This window comes from Chenopodium album, chromosome 17 (genome assembly GCF_948465745.1).
Source record: "Chenopodium album chromosome 17, dcCheAlbu1.1, whole genome shotgun sequence".
NCBI lineage: Eukaryota > Viridiplantae > Streptophyta > Magnoliopsida > Caryophyllales > Amaranthaceae > Chenopodium > Chenopodium album.
Genome location: NC_137850.1, coordinates 5,709,573 through 5,727,850, shown reverse-complemented (window position 1 = coordinate 5,727,850; position 18,278 = coordinate 5,709,573). Strand labels below are relative to the sequence as shown.

The 18,278-nt window shown below is 35.4% G+C and overlaps 1 protein-coding gene across 1 annotated transcript; it reads right to left on the bottom strand.

The window, feature by feature from the left end:
- Positions 1 to 5,985: 5,985 nt before the first annotated feature.
- LOC145587491 (benzyl alcohol O-benzoyltransferase-like) lies at positions 5,986 to 9,099 on the bottom strand. Its single transcript, XM_081644227.1, has 2 exons — positions 8,647 to 9,099; positions 5,986 to 6,867 (listed from the first exon to the last, which is right to left on the bottom strand). Exons 1-2 carry the CDS (start codon positions 9,097 to 9,099, stop codon positions 5,986 to 5,988), a joined length of 1,335 nt encoding a protein of 444 aa, XP_081500353.1.
- Between the last annotated feature and the right edge of the window lie 9,179 nt (positions 9,100 to 18,278).

Below are 18,278 nucleotides of genomic sequence, written 5' to 3'. Positions count from 1 at the left end.
TTTAGAATATAGTCATGTGGAAAATTTTAGATTTGTTTTGATTATATAGATTTAGAGTCGAATGAAAAGTTCCTTAATCAAAATAAGAAAGACGAGAAGGTTTAAATATGCATATATTAATTGTATATTGAAAGGTGCATACTTTTTAAACAAAATGTGTTAATAATTTTTTTTTAACTAGCTACAATATAATGTTGCATTGTTACCTGCACAAAATAAAAAGTACATTAATGGGACAAAAAAAGAGTAGAGGGTTTAATTAATTAATGAAAAATGTTATACATATCCCTTACGGCTACTCTGAAAAATTATTTAAATTTAGAAAATCATGACCAAAACACAATAATTATACCGATCTACGCGTGTTTTTGTCATAAATTCCTAATTTTATATAATTTTCAAGAGTATTTTTAAAGTTTATACATAGCCCATTAGGATAATGTATAGCATTACCCTTAATTAATCTAGAATTAAATTTTCTTTGAGGTATGTTGATTGCCTATTATATTGCCATTCAAATTTATTGTTTTATGTTTGTCCCATTATTTGCTTTATGCACGGATCCTTTTGCTTTATGCACGTATTCAATACTTAAACATTGACCAATAGTATTTTTAACCACAAACACTAATTAAAAGTTACAAAGCAAAAATTTTGATTCTACACATCGAAACAAATCTAACAAAATTGCACGGTAGAAAACTATATTTTGTTTTGTTTATTATTTTATTGGTACTAATATTAATTGTAAAATATTAATGATCAAAGGTTTGTATGCATTGAAAATGGTAAAGAAAAAAATGCCACCATTTTACTAAACAAAGGTAGAGTATTATAAATTCTTCTTCCTTATTATTTGAAGAAGGCAAAACTACATACAATTGATTTTAAATCTTCAACATTAGGATTAAGGCCATGTCAAAAGTAAATTAGTAAAAAATATGGAGAGTAAAAATAGTACTAATGTAAATAGTTGTTGTTTAACAATATTTGTCTACCTAAAAAGTATGAGATAATCTTAATAGTGTTTGGTTAATTAATCCTCTAAAATGTTTGTTTACTTATTTGCCTTTATTAAAGTTAATTTTTTTTTTTAAACTTATAGTAATAGTGTGCAGACATTTATACCTCTAAAAATAAATTTTTTAACATATTTTCCCTTATTAATATTGCCAATAATTAACTTTGTGGCATAAGGTCAAACCAAAACAGCTCATCAGACATAACTAGCTATGACGCGCACATCACGTGCATTAACCGCCCTACTTTATATAAAAATGTATGCCAAGAATCCAAATTAGTTACTACGAATATAGTCATAATTATTGTTTGTCCATGGTGAAAAGTCAAGAAGTTGGGATTTTTTTTACAAGCTAGAACCAGAAGTTGTTGCCTAATCTATGTTCCTCTTGCCGTTGACTGTTGACGCCACCCATGGCCAGTATGTTGACCAATAATGACAACTCGTATTATTTTTAATTAGTTGACATTCATGATATAGAGTTCTTTCTTAGATATTATTGAACACTTGCAACTTGCAACTTGCAAACTAGTTAGGTTTTTGGCTGTTCACGTCTACTAGTTTGACAAGGTCTATGAATTAAAACTAAGACACTATTCCAACATATGCGACATAAGAATCAGGTACTAGGCACCAAGAAATATCGTGGTATCTCGCTTTATTTTCATCTCAATTTTTTTGGTGTTTAAGAGTCTTTAGGGTGAGTGATGGGAATTGAACCTAAGATCTCCTGAAATTGGGAGGGAGATCTAACAACTCGAGCTATCTCTCACTCTCGCTTTTCATCTCAATTTAAGAACCATAAACTTCCTATTTGACCTATCTTTATCTTCATTTTCTATCATCGTTTCCCTACATTTTAAAAAGTAAGAGATAACTTTTATGAATAGTGTTTGGACAATCTTATGAATAGTGTTTGAACAATTAGAACCTCTAAAATATTTATTTACTTAATTGCCCCCATTAATGTTAATTAACTCTTTTAAAAAACTTTTAAAAATAGTGCATGTGCAGTCATTTATACTCCTAAAATGATTTGTGTACATATTTTCCTTTATTAATGTAACTAACAAATAAAAATAAAATGTACATTATTCCAGCCCCTTAATATTGTCAAATAATTCATTCAATCAACTACCTTAACAGTTTCAACAACTTACCAGTTTTAGCTCCATTATAATTAGTGTTGCAAATATAGCCTAAGGCCCTGTTCACTTCACCTTAAAAAAAATTCTATAAAAATAAGTTCAATTCAGTAAATTAAGTTCAGTTTAGTAAAAATAATTTCAGTTTAGTAAAAATAATTTTAGTTTAGTAAAAAAGGAATATAATAGAGATTCAGTAAAAATAATTAAGTTCAGCAAAAATAATTTTAATTTAGTAAAATTAATTTTGATTCAGTAAAAATAATTTAAGTTCTGCAAAAATATTTTCAGTTTAGTAAAAACAATTTCAGTTCAGCAAAAATAAGGTGAAGTGAACAGGGTCTAAGTTTAACTCAAGCTACAACATGGGATTCTATAGCTATGCAAGAATGATTTCAAATGGCTATAACGCAGTGTAGCTCTAGTACTTACTATCAATGTATATACCAAAAGGCCAAGCCAAAATAGCTCTTTAGACATGACTAGTACAATTACTGTCGCTGCTGCTACTACTACTACTCTTACCACACACTCCTCCTGCTTGTTGTTGTTTACTATAAGAAAACAATTGATTGCCATTGGACAAGTTTCGACAGACACATAATTTTGTCGGAAAAACAGAAAATTTCGACGGAAATATAGTTCGTCATGAATTTCTGACGAGCTCAAATATTCCGTCAAAAATCTGTTGGAAATTTCCGATGGAATATTAATCCATCATATCGGAATATATATACTTTCCAACGGATTCATATTTCGGAAATTTTCGATGGATTATTTAAAAAATACAAAAAAAACCCTAAAAACTCTTTAACCTAACCGAGAACTCAATTAGCCCCTTCTTTGGTCACTTTTCTCTTTCCTCTCTTCTCCCTCTCTCTTCTTTTTTTTTTTGATATTTCAAGGGTTTCTCCTTCTCCATCCCAAAATACCATAGGCCCAGACCTAAACCCCTAACCCGACTCGATTTTTTCCCTTTTCTTCTTTCTTTCTCACAAAATCTTACCGTTAAAAGTTCGCAACAATACCTCACGCATGAAAACTCGACTAGGGTTTTAATTTTTTGAACAAATAAAGGTTTTTCATGTCAACTTTAACCATAGACTTTTCATGATTGAATTTGACCTTTAAAACCCTCCTAGAGTTTTTATGGTTGAATTTGACCTTTAAGACCTAAATTCAAGCCAATTTCAAGGTTTTGTTGGTGGAATTCAAGGTATGTTCTTTTTTTTTTTATCTTTTTTTTTTTGGTTTTTGAGATTTTTTTTATAAATTTTGTGGTAATCTGTGGTTGAATTGCAGCAGTGGTGGGTGGTTTGTGTTCAGGGAATTGCGGTGGTGGTTGGTGGTTTGTGTTTGGGGAATTGTGGTGATGGTGGTGTATGGTTTGTGTTTGGGGAATTTTCGAATGGATCTGGGCCAGTTGTTAGGGTCAGAGTGGGCCAGTTGTTTTGCGCGAATCTGGTTTTGGTGGGTTGGGATGTGGTTTGGGTGGGGATAGGGGTCGTAGTGGGAATCTGGTGGAGATTTTGGTGGTCGGGTTATGGGTGGTGTTGGGAGTTTAATAGGGTAGTGGTACGAGTTAGGGGGGCTAGTAGGGGTGGTGTGGGGAATATTTTTTTTTTAATTTTTTTTAACATTTTGCGACGGAATTTTCGTCGGAAATTTCTGGTTGAATTGTGTAAATGTCGTCGAAAAAGTGTTTCCGATGGAAATTCAGTCGAAAAAGTTCGTTTTTCCAACAACTTTTACAACGATAGTTTTCGACGAAATTCAATTGGAAACACATTTTTCGACGAAAAATTGGGGGACGAAATAATTCCGTTGGAAATCGCCTATTTTCTAGTAGTGGTGTTATGTTACTAATGCTAATACTTCCACTAGAGATGGTAAACGTGATGTGTCGTGCAGTGTCACTCGTTTTTGTGTTCATGTTTGAAGTTAAACGGGTTTGAAGATCTCAGCACTAACCCGACCCATTTCATAAGCATATCATGTCGTATTGACCCATAAACTAAACGCGTCGAAAGCTCTTAACAATAACCCGCTTTTTGTGTTTTTTCGTGTTGTGTGATAATTAGTAAAAATGTTAGCCCACTCAAGATATATACTACCTCCATATTTTTTTTAGTTGACACGTTTTGACTTTAGCACTATTCACACACCTCCCTTTGACTATATTTTGTGCTTTATATGTAATGAAAAATATAATCATGTGAGATCTTGTTAGATTTGTCACGTTATATACTTTCAAAATATCAACTTTTAATAATTTTTGCTTATCGATAATTAAATATATTAATGATTGAATAAGTGCATTGGCAAACGTGACTAAAGAAACGTGTCAACTAAAAAGAAACGGAGAAAGTATATCATAAGTTCCATATATTATTAACTATTTTCCTGAAGCAGGCTGATTCGTGTTTTTTTCGTATTGGAATTCTCAACACTAACCTGACCTATTTAATTAAAGTAAATCGTGTCATGTTGACCTGTTTTATAATACGTGTTTTAAACCCACCCTTGACACTAACCAAATCGTTTCATGTCCGATTTGTGTCGTTTGATTGTGTTGTGTTAGTTTTTGCCATCTCTAATGCCTATTGATATTGTTGCTGCTTACTACTAAAACTGCTATTACTAATTTGAGAACAATTCTTTTGAAATTTTACATAAGAGTTGTTCCTTTTTTGTTTTACAAAATACTTAGATTGAATCAGAGAAATATCTAATTCTAGTTTCATGAAATCAACATAGTTTTTACGATCAATGTGCATGCGGTCCAACGTTAATTTGGAGAAGATAATATCTTATTTTCAAATGAATGTAGGTAATTTAACAAAAATACAGTACAATAGGATAATGTGACCCAAAATATATTTAATGCATAGTTGGTGTACCCGGGTGCACCATGCACTGAGTAACCATGAAAATGAACATGCTTTTTTTTTAATGTATTATCATGTTTTTTTTTTTGTAAAGACTTTATATTCTTTGTAATGTCATGTTTTTTGTCAAACACAAGCATATTCTTTTGTCAAACACAGATATATTCTTTTTCAAACATTAGTATATTTTTTTCCGCCCATGTTGATTAAAATATGTCTTATGTTCTTTCCGGGAGCATGATGCACCTGGGTGCACTATATTACTTTCATAATATATTATTAATTTCTTAATAGATTACATACAAAGGTACAATAGTTACAACCAAACCTAAAATAATAAATTAATATTTGTACAAAAATGAACGAACAAAGAAATTTTTAAAATATGATACTAATATATTTGATATATGTTTCATACTTTCATATGAATGGTTTCCATAATCCCATAGTACTATTGTACTAAAATTTGTTGTTGGGCCAAAACCTCTAGAATTATTACCAAAACTTGATATAGGATCCATATCATTTTCCTAGGCATTGTATATTGCTAATATGGCAATAAAAAAGCTAAAACACCGATAACTTTTATCAACAAGTTTTGTGTAAGGCTGGTGTACGTTAATTTTATTGTAAAACGATCAGTTTAAGAACAACTTAACTATTTTTATGGTAATTTTAAAGAGTAGTTTTTAATTTGTCGTTGATTTAAATTTTATTTTATGTGTAAGTTTTTATACATTCATGATTACATACTATAAAGGCTAATATGATTAATCTAATACATTATAAGATTTTTATAAGATAAAATTTATTATTTGAAAAATAATAACTTTTGTAATACAAAGGGTAACTTTAAATACTTTTAACGTAACTTTAGCTATACCCGTTTTACAATAAATTAATGTACACCGGCCTTTTTAGAGAACTTGTGTTATGGATTAATTTGGAGCATCTCTTGCAATTCCTTAACAAAAACATCCATTTTAGACAGAGGCAAGGAAATGGGCACCATAATCACAGTCTCCCCTTTCTTGTTCTTAAAGGATATAAAGAAGCTTGCATCCGGGACCGAACCATTACTTGCCGGCCCTCCGAAAATCGGCTTCCCCCATCCGAAATCAACATCTGCAAACCCTAAATGCCTAAGGTCCGACACCACGTAAGACTGATGCACGGTAAATTCTGGCCTATCTTTTGTTACCATAAGGTCCATAATAGATCTCATATATTCCTCATTCACTTCATTTTTAGTGTTCTTTATTCGTTCCAGAATAAATCCAACTTTGTTGTTGCATATATCCCCTGCTTTAGCACAGATAGCCGGAAATGCACATGCATTCCCGTAGTATCCCTTAGCTAGTGGAGGATTAAATTTATTCCTCGCGTTCACAGCAAAGAGTAGACGTACCTCTTGACCAGGGTCGAGTTTAAGGGCTATGGTACGACAACGCCACAAGGAGGCACATATGATGTCGAAGGAGGAGAATTGTTTAGTTTGAGGAGCGACATGGCGGCGTAGGGCAGCAAGCTCGGTAGGTCCAAAGAGGAAGGACTGTTGGATTAGCTTGAGTTGATCATTGGATTGGTGGTTGATAACTTGATGTTGGTTGTACTCAGGGTGGGGAAAGGTGACTTTTGGGGACTCTCTAGCAGTTAAGCGTTCGCGATCCCAAACGGGGAGGATGGTTGGGGTGGCAAATCCTCTCCCTATCTCACCTATAGCGTTCATTAGCTGCATTATGCCACTACCATCGTTGATAACATGGTTTACTCGAAGGGCCACTATGAATCCTCCGCATCTTAGACGAATTACCTATGTATCACATAACATAGAAAAGCAAGTGATTTTTTTTATTAGATGTTATTTTAAAAAGGGAAAATTTGTTCAAAATGACCACCTAAGTGATCTCTTTCGTTTAGAAGGACCTAATAAGAAAAAGGTTGTTTAAAAGGACCACATAAGACGATTTAGGTTGACAAAGAGGACCAAATCCAATTTTCAGGGAAGTCAACGCTAAAATCCGGCATTGACCGTCATTAAGTTGACCCATATTTAGGGATTTACCCCCAATTTATCCCATTATCACTAAATAATCATTACACACTATAACATTCTTATCAAATTTCATTGATTGCATAACTCATTATATACGATTAAAAACCTAACAACAACAATTAATTTATAATTAACCATTATCAAATTAGCTCCACAATTACCCATCATCAAACTAGCTCCACAATTACTCATCATCAAGCTAATTCCTCAATTACCCATTATCAAACCAATTCCAAAATTACCAATTATCAAACTAATTCCTCAATTACCCATTACATATCAAACGTATTACTCAATCACCCATTATCGACTTAATTCCTCCATTACACACCTTACTTCAAATCATCTCAATTCTTCAAAAAAATCAGACATTTTTCCATCAAAATACAAGAAGAGAATCGAAAGCAGAGAGAAAGAAAACCTGTGCTCCATAGTAATGCTATCAATAAGAGATTGCTTAAAAAGTTGACGAAGATGAGGATTAAGCTTAGCCCAATGCCCAGTAACCTTCATACGAAATAAAACAGCAAGTTGACGAACATTGGGAGTTTTAGCAGTACGAAAATGGTGAATTAAAGTAAATTGTCTGCTTAGAGGCCAGGAGAGAGAAAGGAGAAGAAAGGCAACAATTGGGGGAAAGAGGGGGAAAAAAGAGAGAATTTTTTTTTTTTGGTCAACTTAATGAGTCACGTGCCTGGCACGTAACAGTCAACGCCGAATTCCCTGGAAATTGGATTTGGTCCTCCTTGTCATCTCAAATCGTCTTATGTGGTCCTTTTAAATAACCTTTTTCTTATTAGATCATTCTAAACAAAAGAAACTATTTAGGTGGTCCTTTTGAACAAATTTTCCTTTAAAAATTTATAAAATCAATGGAAACAAGGCTATGCAAGAAATTAGGTCATTTGGATGAAGAATAGTTGTAAATTACCAATAAAACTATATGATACCCCGTCCTTAAGGGCTTGTTTGGATTCATTTTTGGTTTTCAGTTTCTTGTTTTTTTTTAAAACCAAAAACAGGAAACAAGAAAAAGGTATTTCCACTATTCTGTTGTCAGTTTTCAAAATTATCATGATTTTAATAAGTTTAAATAAGTTTTGATTTATTATGGGACATATATCATATACTTTTAAAAAACAAAAAACCAAAAAACAGAAAACCACAGTAATAACGAACCCTAATATATTTAATTTGTTTTATTTTCCTTAAAATCACATACTAGAATACAAATCTATCTATAACTCAATATAACTTTTTCTTTGGTCAATTTCCCTCCTTTTCCTGCTAACCCTTGAACACTTGTTTTCGTGCTACCACGCAAATGATTTATATGCCAACAAGACACAAGGTAGGTTGGTAACTCAATACAACTTTTCATAAAGTGAAAAACATAAATGAGGCAAATTTTCAAAGATATGGGAAATACTACTTTCAATCATTGAAATTATCACATTACAATCAAATAGCCATCTTATAAAAATTTTATTAAGTAAAGGGACTATAGTCTATAGAGCATGGATTAATATTAAGTACCTGAATTATTAGCAAGGGGGTGCCAAGCATTCCATTAGTACCTGGAATGTCATAAAGCAAATCCTCCAAAGGAAATGGAGGATGAATTTCATCTCCAAAATCTTCAAGCATTGCATCCGCCCTAGCCTCGATGAAGGGCACACCCTCACCCGTGCACTCGACACTTAGCTTCCTATTCGGCCCTTCTACTAACCGACCAGCATAAGGGTAGAAAACCACAAGAGCCTTAGCCAAAGCATCCTTAACCACCTTCACCGGGTCTTTCCCTTCCATGGAGGGATCAGCCCTATAAAACATTATGCCCGGCATATGGAATCGAAGACCCTCTTGGTCATCAATATCTGAGAGAGGTTTTAACTCCTTTGGAGTAGGTTCAATCGGGCACACTAGCTCTGGCTCCCCTCGTGTTACGTTTAACACTAGGGGAGTTGTGTCATGTGCCATAAGAATCATATTAGTTGTTGGTCTAGACGTCAAATAATACTAATAATCAAGCTTAATAGAGGTGTATGAATTGAAATCTATGAGATTATGAAGTTGTAGAAAATTTGTTAACGTTAATAGATTATTTATAGTATAAAGATTGAAGCATATTCTTAGATCGACCACGTGATCAAGCAATAATTTTATAGATTCAATTAAGGGACATAGTATAGAAATAAAATGGACGAATTCCGTCAAAGAATTGAAGGGGTAGGTGCATGCTAGAAATAACTCATATTAGAAGGGCGTAAGGAGGTGGCTAACAAGCAACTCTCATTAGTTAAAGAGATAAAAATGGGACAAAACTGGATAAGTACTATAAAATGGAAAGACCTCGAGCATTGGTCACAAAATAATACTATTTTCATTTCATTTTGTTTGTCGCGGTTACTATTTATTTGGTCAAATTTAAAAACATTGACCATGATTAAATTCACTAATATTCATTAAAAAACATATAGTTTTTTTTTGGGGGAAAAATATATTGCGGAACCTTCTTAGATTTATCTCGACGAATAGTTCTAAATGTTAACTTACAACAATTTAATATCATATTATATCGCTAATAAATAAAGCCGATCTCGCAGCAAGACCATGAAATAACGATACTTAGCATTCCATTAATTCTCCAAGTGGCATGCCATGTAGGAAAAAAGTTAGTATTATTATGACACCTATGATGCTAAGTAAACGAATTTTGGATAGATTTTTTAAGAGAAAAGTGTTGTATAGAGTTTTATTGTCGATATACTTCAAATATTTTATATATACAAAATTAATCATAACTTTTAATAAATATCCTATAACTCGGTTCTATTTTCATCATAAAATTATTTTAAAAAGTTCTTTAAAATAAGATCCATTAATAATATATTAATTTATTTTATAAAAAATAGTGAACATTGGTAAAAAAATACTTTCAGTTCAATAAAAGTAATTTAAGTTCAATAAAAATAATTTTAAGTTAATAATGACATAGATAGATTTAATTTATTCAGAAAAATAGAGAATATATAAAAACAAGTTCTAATCAGTAAAAATAATTTTAGTTTTCTAAAAATACTCTCACTTCAGTATAAATGATTTCATTTCAATAAAATTAATTTCAAGTCAATAATAACATAGATATTTATTTACAAACAAAATTACAAAAAGTACACTACTATATAAATCATCAAAAGAGATTATATGACCGTATTTAGCATTTACGCCAAATGTTTTTCAACCATCTGGGCATCGGCATCGCCTAGGCACCAAATTGTATATATAAAAAGGAGAGTTTTATCCTGACCTATGAAAGAGCCAAGTAGGATAAAATTTTCTTAACGCGCCATGTAGGGCTATAAATTTTAGTTATAGCCAATTAAATATGAGATTTGTAAGTTCTTTTAGAATTAAATAATTGAAATGCCACATGTGAAAAATTGGCAAATGAGATTTTAAAGTATAAATCTTTTACATATAAAATATTATTTTTTTGAGATTAGGAATTTTAATTAACTAAGTATATAATGAATGAGAGGAAATTCACAGTTTATTTTAAAATAAAAAATAAATAATTTACGTTTAATGAATAAAATAATAAATTTTATCACATAAATACAAAAAATATTTATTTAAAAAAAATACAAACAAACCGTTGTTAACTAACTTCATCAAAAGTAACTTTAGTTTAATAAGAATACTTACTAATTCGTATAAAATCATTAACTTGAAAGAATGAAAACATAATAGCGAATCAATAAAGATAGATTTTAATTAGAAAAAATAATTTAATTTTAGGTTCAAAAAAATATTTTTAATGTAGCATAAATAATTAAATTTGGGGTTGTTAAATATCGTCCTCGAATATCTAACTCACGCCCGCAAAATAAAATAAAATTACGTATTTATCCTTATAATAACGATTATAAAAATAATTAATTTTACCTCAATTTCACACTTTTACTGTACACAAAACTTTTTACCGTTCTCTCTAGTGGTTAACGGCCAATAACGCTCATCGAACAACCACCCCAACCATCATGAGTTTCAAAATCAAACAAATTTTTTAAATTTTGTAAAATCAAATTCGTTAGATCTTATGGACAACGACGAAATACCAGAAACACAACCTTAGACGCTCGCCAAAGGCTCGTCAAACCGTACGAAATCGGTAGGTCGCGATAATTTTTTTAAAAAAATTCAAAACCCAAGAAATGCCAAGAATTTTCGAATACCCCAGGCTGAAACGCCTAGTTTTTTCGAAACATCCTAGGCTATTCGAAAAAACTAGGCGTTTCAGCCTAGGGTATTCTAAAAAACTAGGCGTTTCAACCTAGGGTATTCTAAAAAACTAGGCATTTCACCTCAAACGCCCAGATTTTTCATACAACCACACGGTTGTTCGCATGAACTAGGCGTTTGAGCCTAGGACGTGCGAAAAATCTAGGCATTTGCCGCGAATTCAGAAAATAAAAAAAAAACATTTTCTCCGCCAGCAACCGACTTCCCTTTGTCCTTAATTACTCGTCATTACCGCGGCTGTGTAGATCGTGAAACCGGAGGTAAGGAGTTGGTGGTTAAAAGAGGAGGAGGAGGTGGTGGTGGTAGTGGTGGTTAGTATGAAGAGGTGGTAGTGGTAGGTAGTATGAAGAAGGGGTAATTTTTTTTATTAAAAAGGGTAAATTTGTAATTGTAATTTATTTTGCGGGCGTTAGTTAGATATTTGAGGGTGACGTTTAGCTTTCCACTTAAATTTTAGTAAAAACAACTAGATATAACATCTTTAGTACTCTATGTGTTTCTTATTTATTTTCTCAATTTGAAAAATTTTGTCTAAAAAAAAGATTTTAAGTGAAGATAATAAATTAATAGGTATGAAAAAAAGGGAATATATATAAATTAAACAAACATATTTAAAGTGCAAATAGTGCACCTAAGTAAGAAAAAAATTAAGTTCTTGTTTTAATCTCATCACCTTAAAATAATAATATTCAACAAAAATAATTTCAGTTTAGTAAAAATAAATTTAGTACAGCAAAAATAACTTCACTTTAGTAAATATAATTATAGTTCAACAAAAATTAATTTCAATTTATTAAAAATAGGTTATTATCCATAAAAATTAGTAACTTAAAATAGCAAATATAATAGAGAATCAGTATTAATAAGTTTTAATTAGTAAACCTAATTATAGTTCATTAAAAATAATTTCATTTCAGCAAAAATAAGGTGAATAGAAAATGGCGTAAAATTATTTTATAATATTAGAAGACCTCATTTTTTTACCAAAAAAAAAAAAAAAAAAAAAAAAAAAAAAAAAAAAATCTAAGCATTCACTATATACAAGCATAAAGTAGTAAAAGAAAAAGAATATGATCCCAGGACTTTTGAGGATTTCATCCTGAATGATAAAAAACAGCTACTTTGATTTAAATAGTGGCGCTCTATGGGTAGAATCTTGGTCTTGGTGAATATTTTAACAAGTTGGTTCTGAGATGAGATATAGGTTGTAGCCGATGAGCAATCACACCATCATTGCATTTGTCTTTGATGAAGTAACATCTCGTAAGAGAGCCCTAGATGATGAAGAATGATGTGGATTAAACCACAATAAGAGATACTAGCAATTAGGGTAAACCTAATTCAAGAAAGTTTTTTTTATCTTTTCGACTTAAACAAGAAGAAAAAAATGTAAATTTTGATCCTTTCAAAAGAAAAGCAATGTTTTAAAATCAATTTGATTCAATCGAACTAATTCACAATTTTCATATTTTCATACACTCAAAGACATTCTATTTTATTAATGAAAATAATCATATATATATGAGAAAATTGTGAAAGAGGACCTTTTAAGTGGTCGACTTTTTGAAAAAGGACAATAAGTGAAAAAAGGACCTTTTAAGTTGCATTTTGTTTGTATGGGGTACTTGAGTGAGCTTGTGTGGTGGTCAACGTCGGAGCTCCAGCTTGACTATCATGTGTTAGTGACGTGACTTGTTTAAATTTTTTAAAAAAAAAAAATCCCCAAATTTCCCTCCTTTCCCGACCTAACCCTTTGGTGGAGGGAAATTTAGTTAGGTCGGAAAAGGAGGGAAATTTGGGGATTTTTTTAAAAAAAATAAATCATGTGACTAACACGTGATAGTCAACGCCGGAGCTCCGGCGTTGACCACCACACAAGCTCTCCCAAGTACCCCATACAAATGCAATTTAAAAGGTCCTTTTTCACAAGTTTTCACTTAAAAAGTCCTTTTTCACAATTTTCTTTATATATATAGGCATACAATCCCATGTTCCATATGATAAATAAAAGGACTTTTTGTGAAGAAGTACCTTATACAAGTCAATTTTTGTGAAAAACTACCTTATCTAAAATATGTTGTAAGAAACTACCTTTTAAACAATAAATGTTGCAAAAAACTACCTTATAAAACAATTAATATTGTAAAAAGCTACATTTTGCCGAATTATTGCATTTAATAAGAGACGTTTAAATGGTTTAATGATTCATTTTCAATCATTGTTTCTCCTTTTACCACCCAATTTCTCCATAGCCCCCTTATAACCCCTAGTTCTCCCTTCTCTTTCATTGTTAAATTATGCAAGTGGTAGCAACTTATAACATTTAGCTTTTGTAAGGTAGTTTCTTACAACATTTATTTTATAAGGTAGTTTTTCACAAAATTTGATGTATATAAGGTAGTTTTTCACAAAAAGTCCTAAATAAAATTAAAAGATAAAATTAAATCCTAACAAATTCTAGTTATATCTTGTAAGAAATAACTCTAATGATATCTTATAAAAAGATAATTTTTCCTAATTTTTATCCCTAAGTAAATGACACGAATATCGAAAATAAACCCTAAAGAAAATAAATCTAGACTCTTAAATTATTGATGCTTTATCCGCATCATTCTCCCTCTCTTGAAAAAAACTTGTCTGAAGTTTTTTTGAACCAAGAAATCATCCAAATCAAACGATCAAACATGAAAACATATTTTCTTGATGATCATTGTTTCCACCTCTCCTGATTTTACCACCAATTAAGCTAAATAAGCATAACATGAGAGGTTTGGAGTTGCTAAAAGCTATCCCAAATTTCAATGTGGTTGCTTCAATATGCAAACAATTAATATAAATGAGAAAAGATATATCTTGAAACATCAAGTCTAATTTTCGCACAATTAATATAAATGAGAAAAGATATATCTTGCCGAAGGTCCAATGAGGTGGTGAAGACTGGGCTCGATCCAAGTGATGATGGACCGAGGGTTTCCTGCACAGCAAGCACACGTAAACTAGCCTCGGGGGTGTTGCCGAGGAAGGCCCCTCCGATGCTAAAGTTAGTACAATGTGTAGAGAGAGAAAGCTATGCAAGAGAATTAATTGCTTGAGGCTTTGTTGTGTCGTTTTCAAATGTAATATTGAAGGCTTTTATACCTTGGCATATATGGGAGAAGTGGGCTTGGGCCCAATTGACATGCTTCGTGGACTGATCTTGACTTTAGCACTATTTGGAGAGTTGAACCTTGACCTTGGGCTTCTAATTGGATCATTTAATGACTTGGCCCAATTGGACTAAATTGGACCCAAACAACTTGCCCCCCAGACCCGATTTGGAAGAATGACGGGTCGGGTTTAATTAACCAGAAAAAAGGAGGGAAGTAAATGATTTAATTAATCCAAAAAGATTTAAATTTAAACCGCCATTAGTGAGATAACGGCTGTTGGGTGGATAATTTGTGGAAGCTGGACGGATAATGGGTAGTTAATCACTAATTACGGGGAAACGTGTTTAACGGTTACTTAATGAGGAATTTAAGAGCAAATTTAAGCGTGAACCCCCCAAAATTCCCACTTCCGGAAATAAAACCAAAAGGGACGCACTCTTTCCTCATTTCTTCACCAACACGAGCTTGAACCCCGCAAAAGAATCCCCGAATCCGCATCAAAACTTCGCCGAATCCCCGAGAAATAATCTTAGGAACCGGAATTCGTCATTCCGAACTTGTAGATCGGCGAATTCCGCTTCAGATAAAGGTAATTTCCTCTAATTTTTGTTTAATTTTCTTCGAATTTGAACTCCTTCCCCCTTTCCTTTCGATTTTTCTTCGAAAAACCAACAATGGTGAGAGGAGTCAGAGGTAGAGCCCGTGCTCCAAGAAGGGCAAGGCAATTCCCCGATCCCAGGAATAGGACCGGGACCTGGAACGGACAAGAAGTGGGGTCTGACCCTGCTGAAGGAATTAGGGCGACCCCAATTTCATCGGCGCCTCCTGAAGGATCGGAGGAGCCGAGCGTCTCTGGGCAGGACGAAGTAGCTCCCGCTCAACTTTGGGATGTCCTTCCTGGATTTCAGGAATGGCAGGACGCCGAAGTAGCTTCAGCCATGATAAAGAACCGTCCCTACCATTGGTGGGTACAGCACGCCGAGGTGTATCGGTTTGCCGAACAAATAGAGCTGCACTACGGTATAATGGAAGCTGATGGGTATTGGTGCAGAATGCCCGTTGCATCTGATAGAATCCATCGTCCACCCCCGGGGTATGTGGGGGTGTACACAAGACAACTCCAGTATGGGCTGAGGTTTCCTCTGGACACATTTGTCCGAGACTTGCTGATCCACTACAGGGTCTCCCTGTGCCAGCTAACTCCCGTCAGCATCCGAAGGGTGATGACGTACTTGTGGGTCTGTAAGTTTTTCAGATATGTACCGAACCTCCACTGCTTCAAAAAGCTTCATCGGCTAGTGCCTAACACTCAAAGTGGGCACGGTGATCATGGTCCTGGGTGGTACCGAATTGAGTCTCGGCCCCAGTATCTAACCATGTGGCCGAATGATTCCTCGGATAAGGAATGGAGGGGCCAATGGATATGGGTTAGGGCGCCCACTGATCCTGCCCATCCTTACGTCTTCAGCGCTCCCAGGTATCTATCTGATCCTGACCCTGAAATGGGAAGTCTAGGCCCTCCCGAAGATACAGGCCCAGACCTGCACCTTGACCAGCAAAATATCTTCGGCCGAAGGCTGAATCCTGGGGGCGCTGGGGGCCGAATGAAGTGTATCCCGGAGACTTGGCTCCCGGATAACCACTACATTTTCCAAGAGCACATGCTAGCAGCTGTCGGCCTCAGCCGAAAGTTCAGGGATGGTAAGTTTCTTCGGCTGGGGCCGAGGCCTTTGTTACTTACTCTTAGCAAGGACTTTGTTTTGCACTTTCCTGCTGAGCCGATCCAGCATTTTTATTTTGCCGAACTGACCTTTGTTCTTTTCCTGTACTCAGAGCGGAACGAGACGAACGTCGGCATCGACTACAACCGCCTCGGCGTCAGCCAAGAGCGAGTTATTCTCGACCGGGCCCCCGCTATCACCGACTCCAAGCACAGGGAGGTCCATCTAGACCACTCTCATTTCCAAATAGAGGCTGTTGCCCTGTATCAGAGGCAGAAGCCTTGGTGGAAGAAGAGAGACCCTTGGCTCCAGTTGCTAGCCGAGGAGCTTGAAGCTGCCCGTACAGCCGAGGAGGTTGCACGGGCTTTTGAAGCTTTTGAAGGAGGAGAAGGGACCTCCAGGGCTGCCGAAGAATCAGCGGCAGCCAGGGCAGCTGAGAAAGAAGACGAGGCTTTGCTGGAGACCTCGGTGAGTTTACTTATTAGCTTTGAAATTTCTTCTTTTCTTTTTTTTTTTTTTTTTTACTCACTCTTCTTGCCCTCCCTGTTTCTTGCAATCCGAAGGGAGCAAAAATCACAGAGAAGGAAAAGCTCCTGTTCGTCCCGAAGATCAAATCCAAGAGGACTCCTCGGAATTGGATATGGACGAACAGCCCCTTCGGAAAAGGAGACGGATGGCTATCATCGGCCCTCATGACTTCCAAATGGGGCCGAGGCCAGGCGGCATCAACATAAGGGAGCCCGAGGAAGGCGGCGAATTGCCGAGGGTTCCCCCACCACCACCGCAATCTCCGCCGAAGACCCCTCCCCCACCTCCTGAAATGGAGGTGGACCAGAAGACTCCCGATCCAAAGGGAGGGGTCCCAGCTGAGGGAACAATGGATGGTGTCGAAGGGCACAATGCTGAAAGCGCTGAGAAGCCCGCTGCTGAGGGCTTCTCAGCTGAGATTGCCAGAGAGGTTGAGGCCCTCGTCCTCAAACCTGAAGCAGAGGTCATCACAATCGACTCTGCTGAGAAGGAAGAAGAGACAGCTGAAGGAGGGGGCGCTGAACCCCGAAGGGTTCAGGAGGTTCCTGAGTCTTCCTTCCCCTCATTCCAGACGCTGCATTCTGGAGATATGGGGTTCTCGGCCCCCCGAATTCCAATTCCAGAGCATATCTGGGATACCATTTGGGGCCAGAACCGAGAAGGTGCAGAAGCCTACTTCGGCAATTTTGCTGGGATGTCCGAAGTAGACAGGGCAAGGGCCTGGTCGCTGAAGGCCACTGCTGGGATGGGTGAATCCAGCAGATCTGTTCCAGACCCTGCAAGGACGAATCAGCTGCTGATGATGCAGGTAAATCCTTACACGTGCCTCTGATTTTCCTACCTAGCTCTTCAGTTTCAAGTTTTTTTTTTTTTTTTTTTTTTTTTTTTTTTTTTTTTTTTTTTTTTTACTGAGTTGTGCCTTCGCTTTCCAGTTTGTGCACAATCAGACTCTTACTGTAGAGCTGATAGATTCCCTACAAGATAGGGTTGACGAGGCTGAGCACGCCCACAAGGTAGCTCTTGAAGAGCTGAAGCTTGCTAAGCTGAAGCAGGCAGCAGCCGAGGAAAGGCAGAGGGAGGGAGAGGAATATGAAAGGAAAGCTGCTGAAGCCCTCCAGACCTTCTGCACTGCGATGGAGGAGGAGGTTTTCCCCCCGCTGATAGAGGGGGAGAACTTCCTCCGGGACCACATGGGAGTGGACGTCACCAAGTTCAAGGCTGCCATTGAAAGCCGAATCAGGGACGGAGCTACTGCACAGGCTGAGGTGCAGCAAAGACTAGAAGCTTCAGAAGCCAGTAGGATGGCTGCTGAAGAACAGCTCCAAGCCCAGAACGTCCAACTCTCAGAGGTTGCTGCTGCTGCCGAAGCTGAGAGAGCGAAGCTTAAAGAGGCTGAGGATCAGCTGAGGGTCAGAGATGAAGAGCTGACTCAACTGAGGGCTGAAGCTTCAGAGGTTCAGCAAGA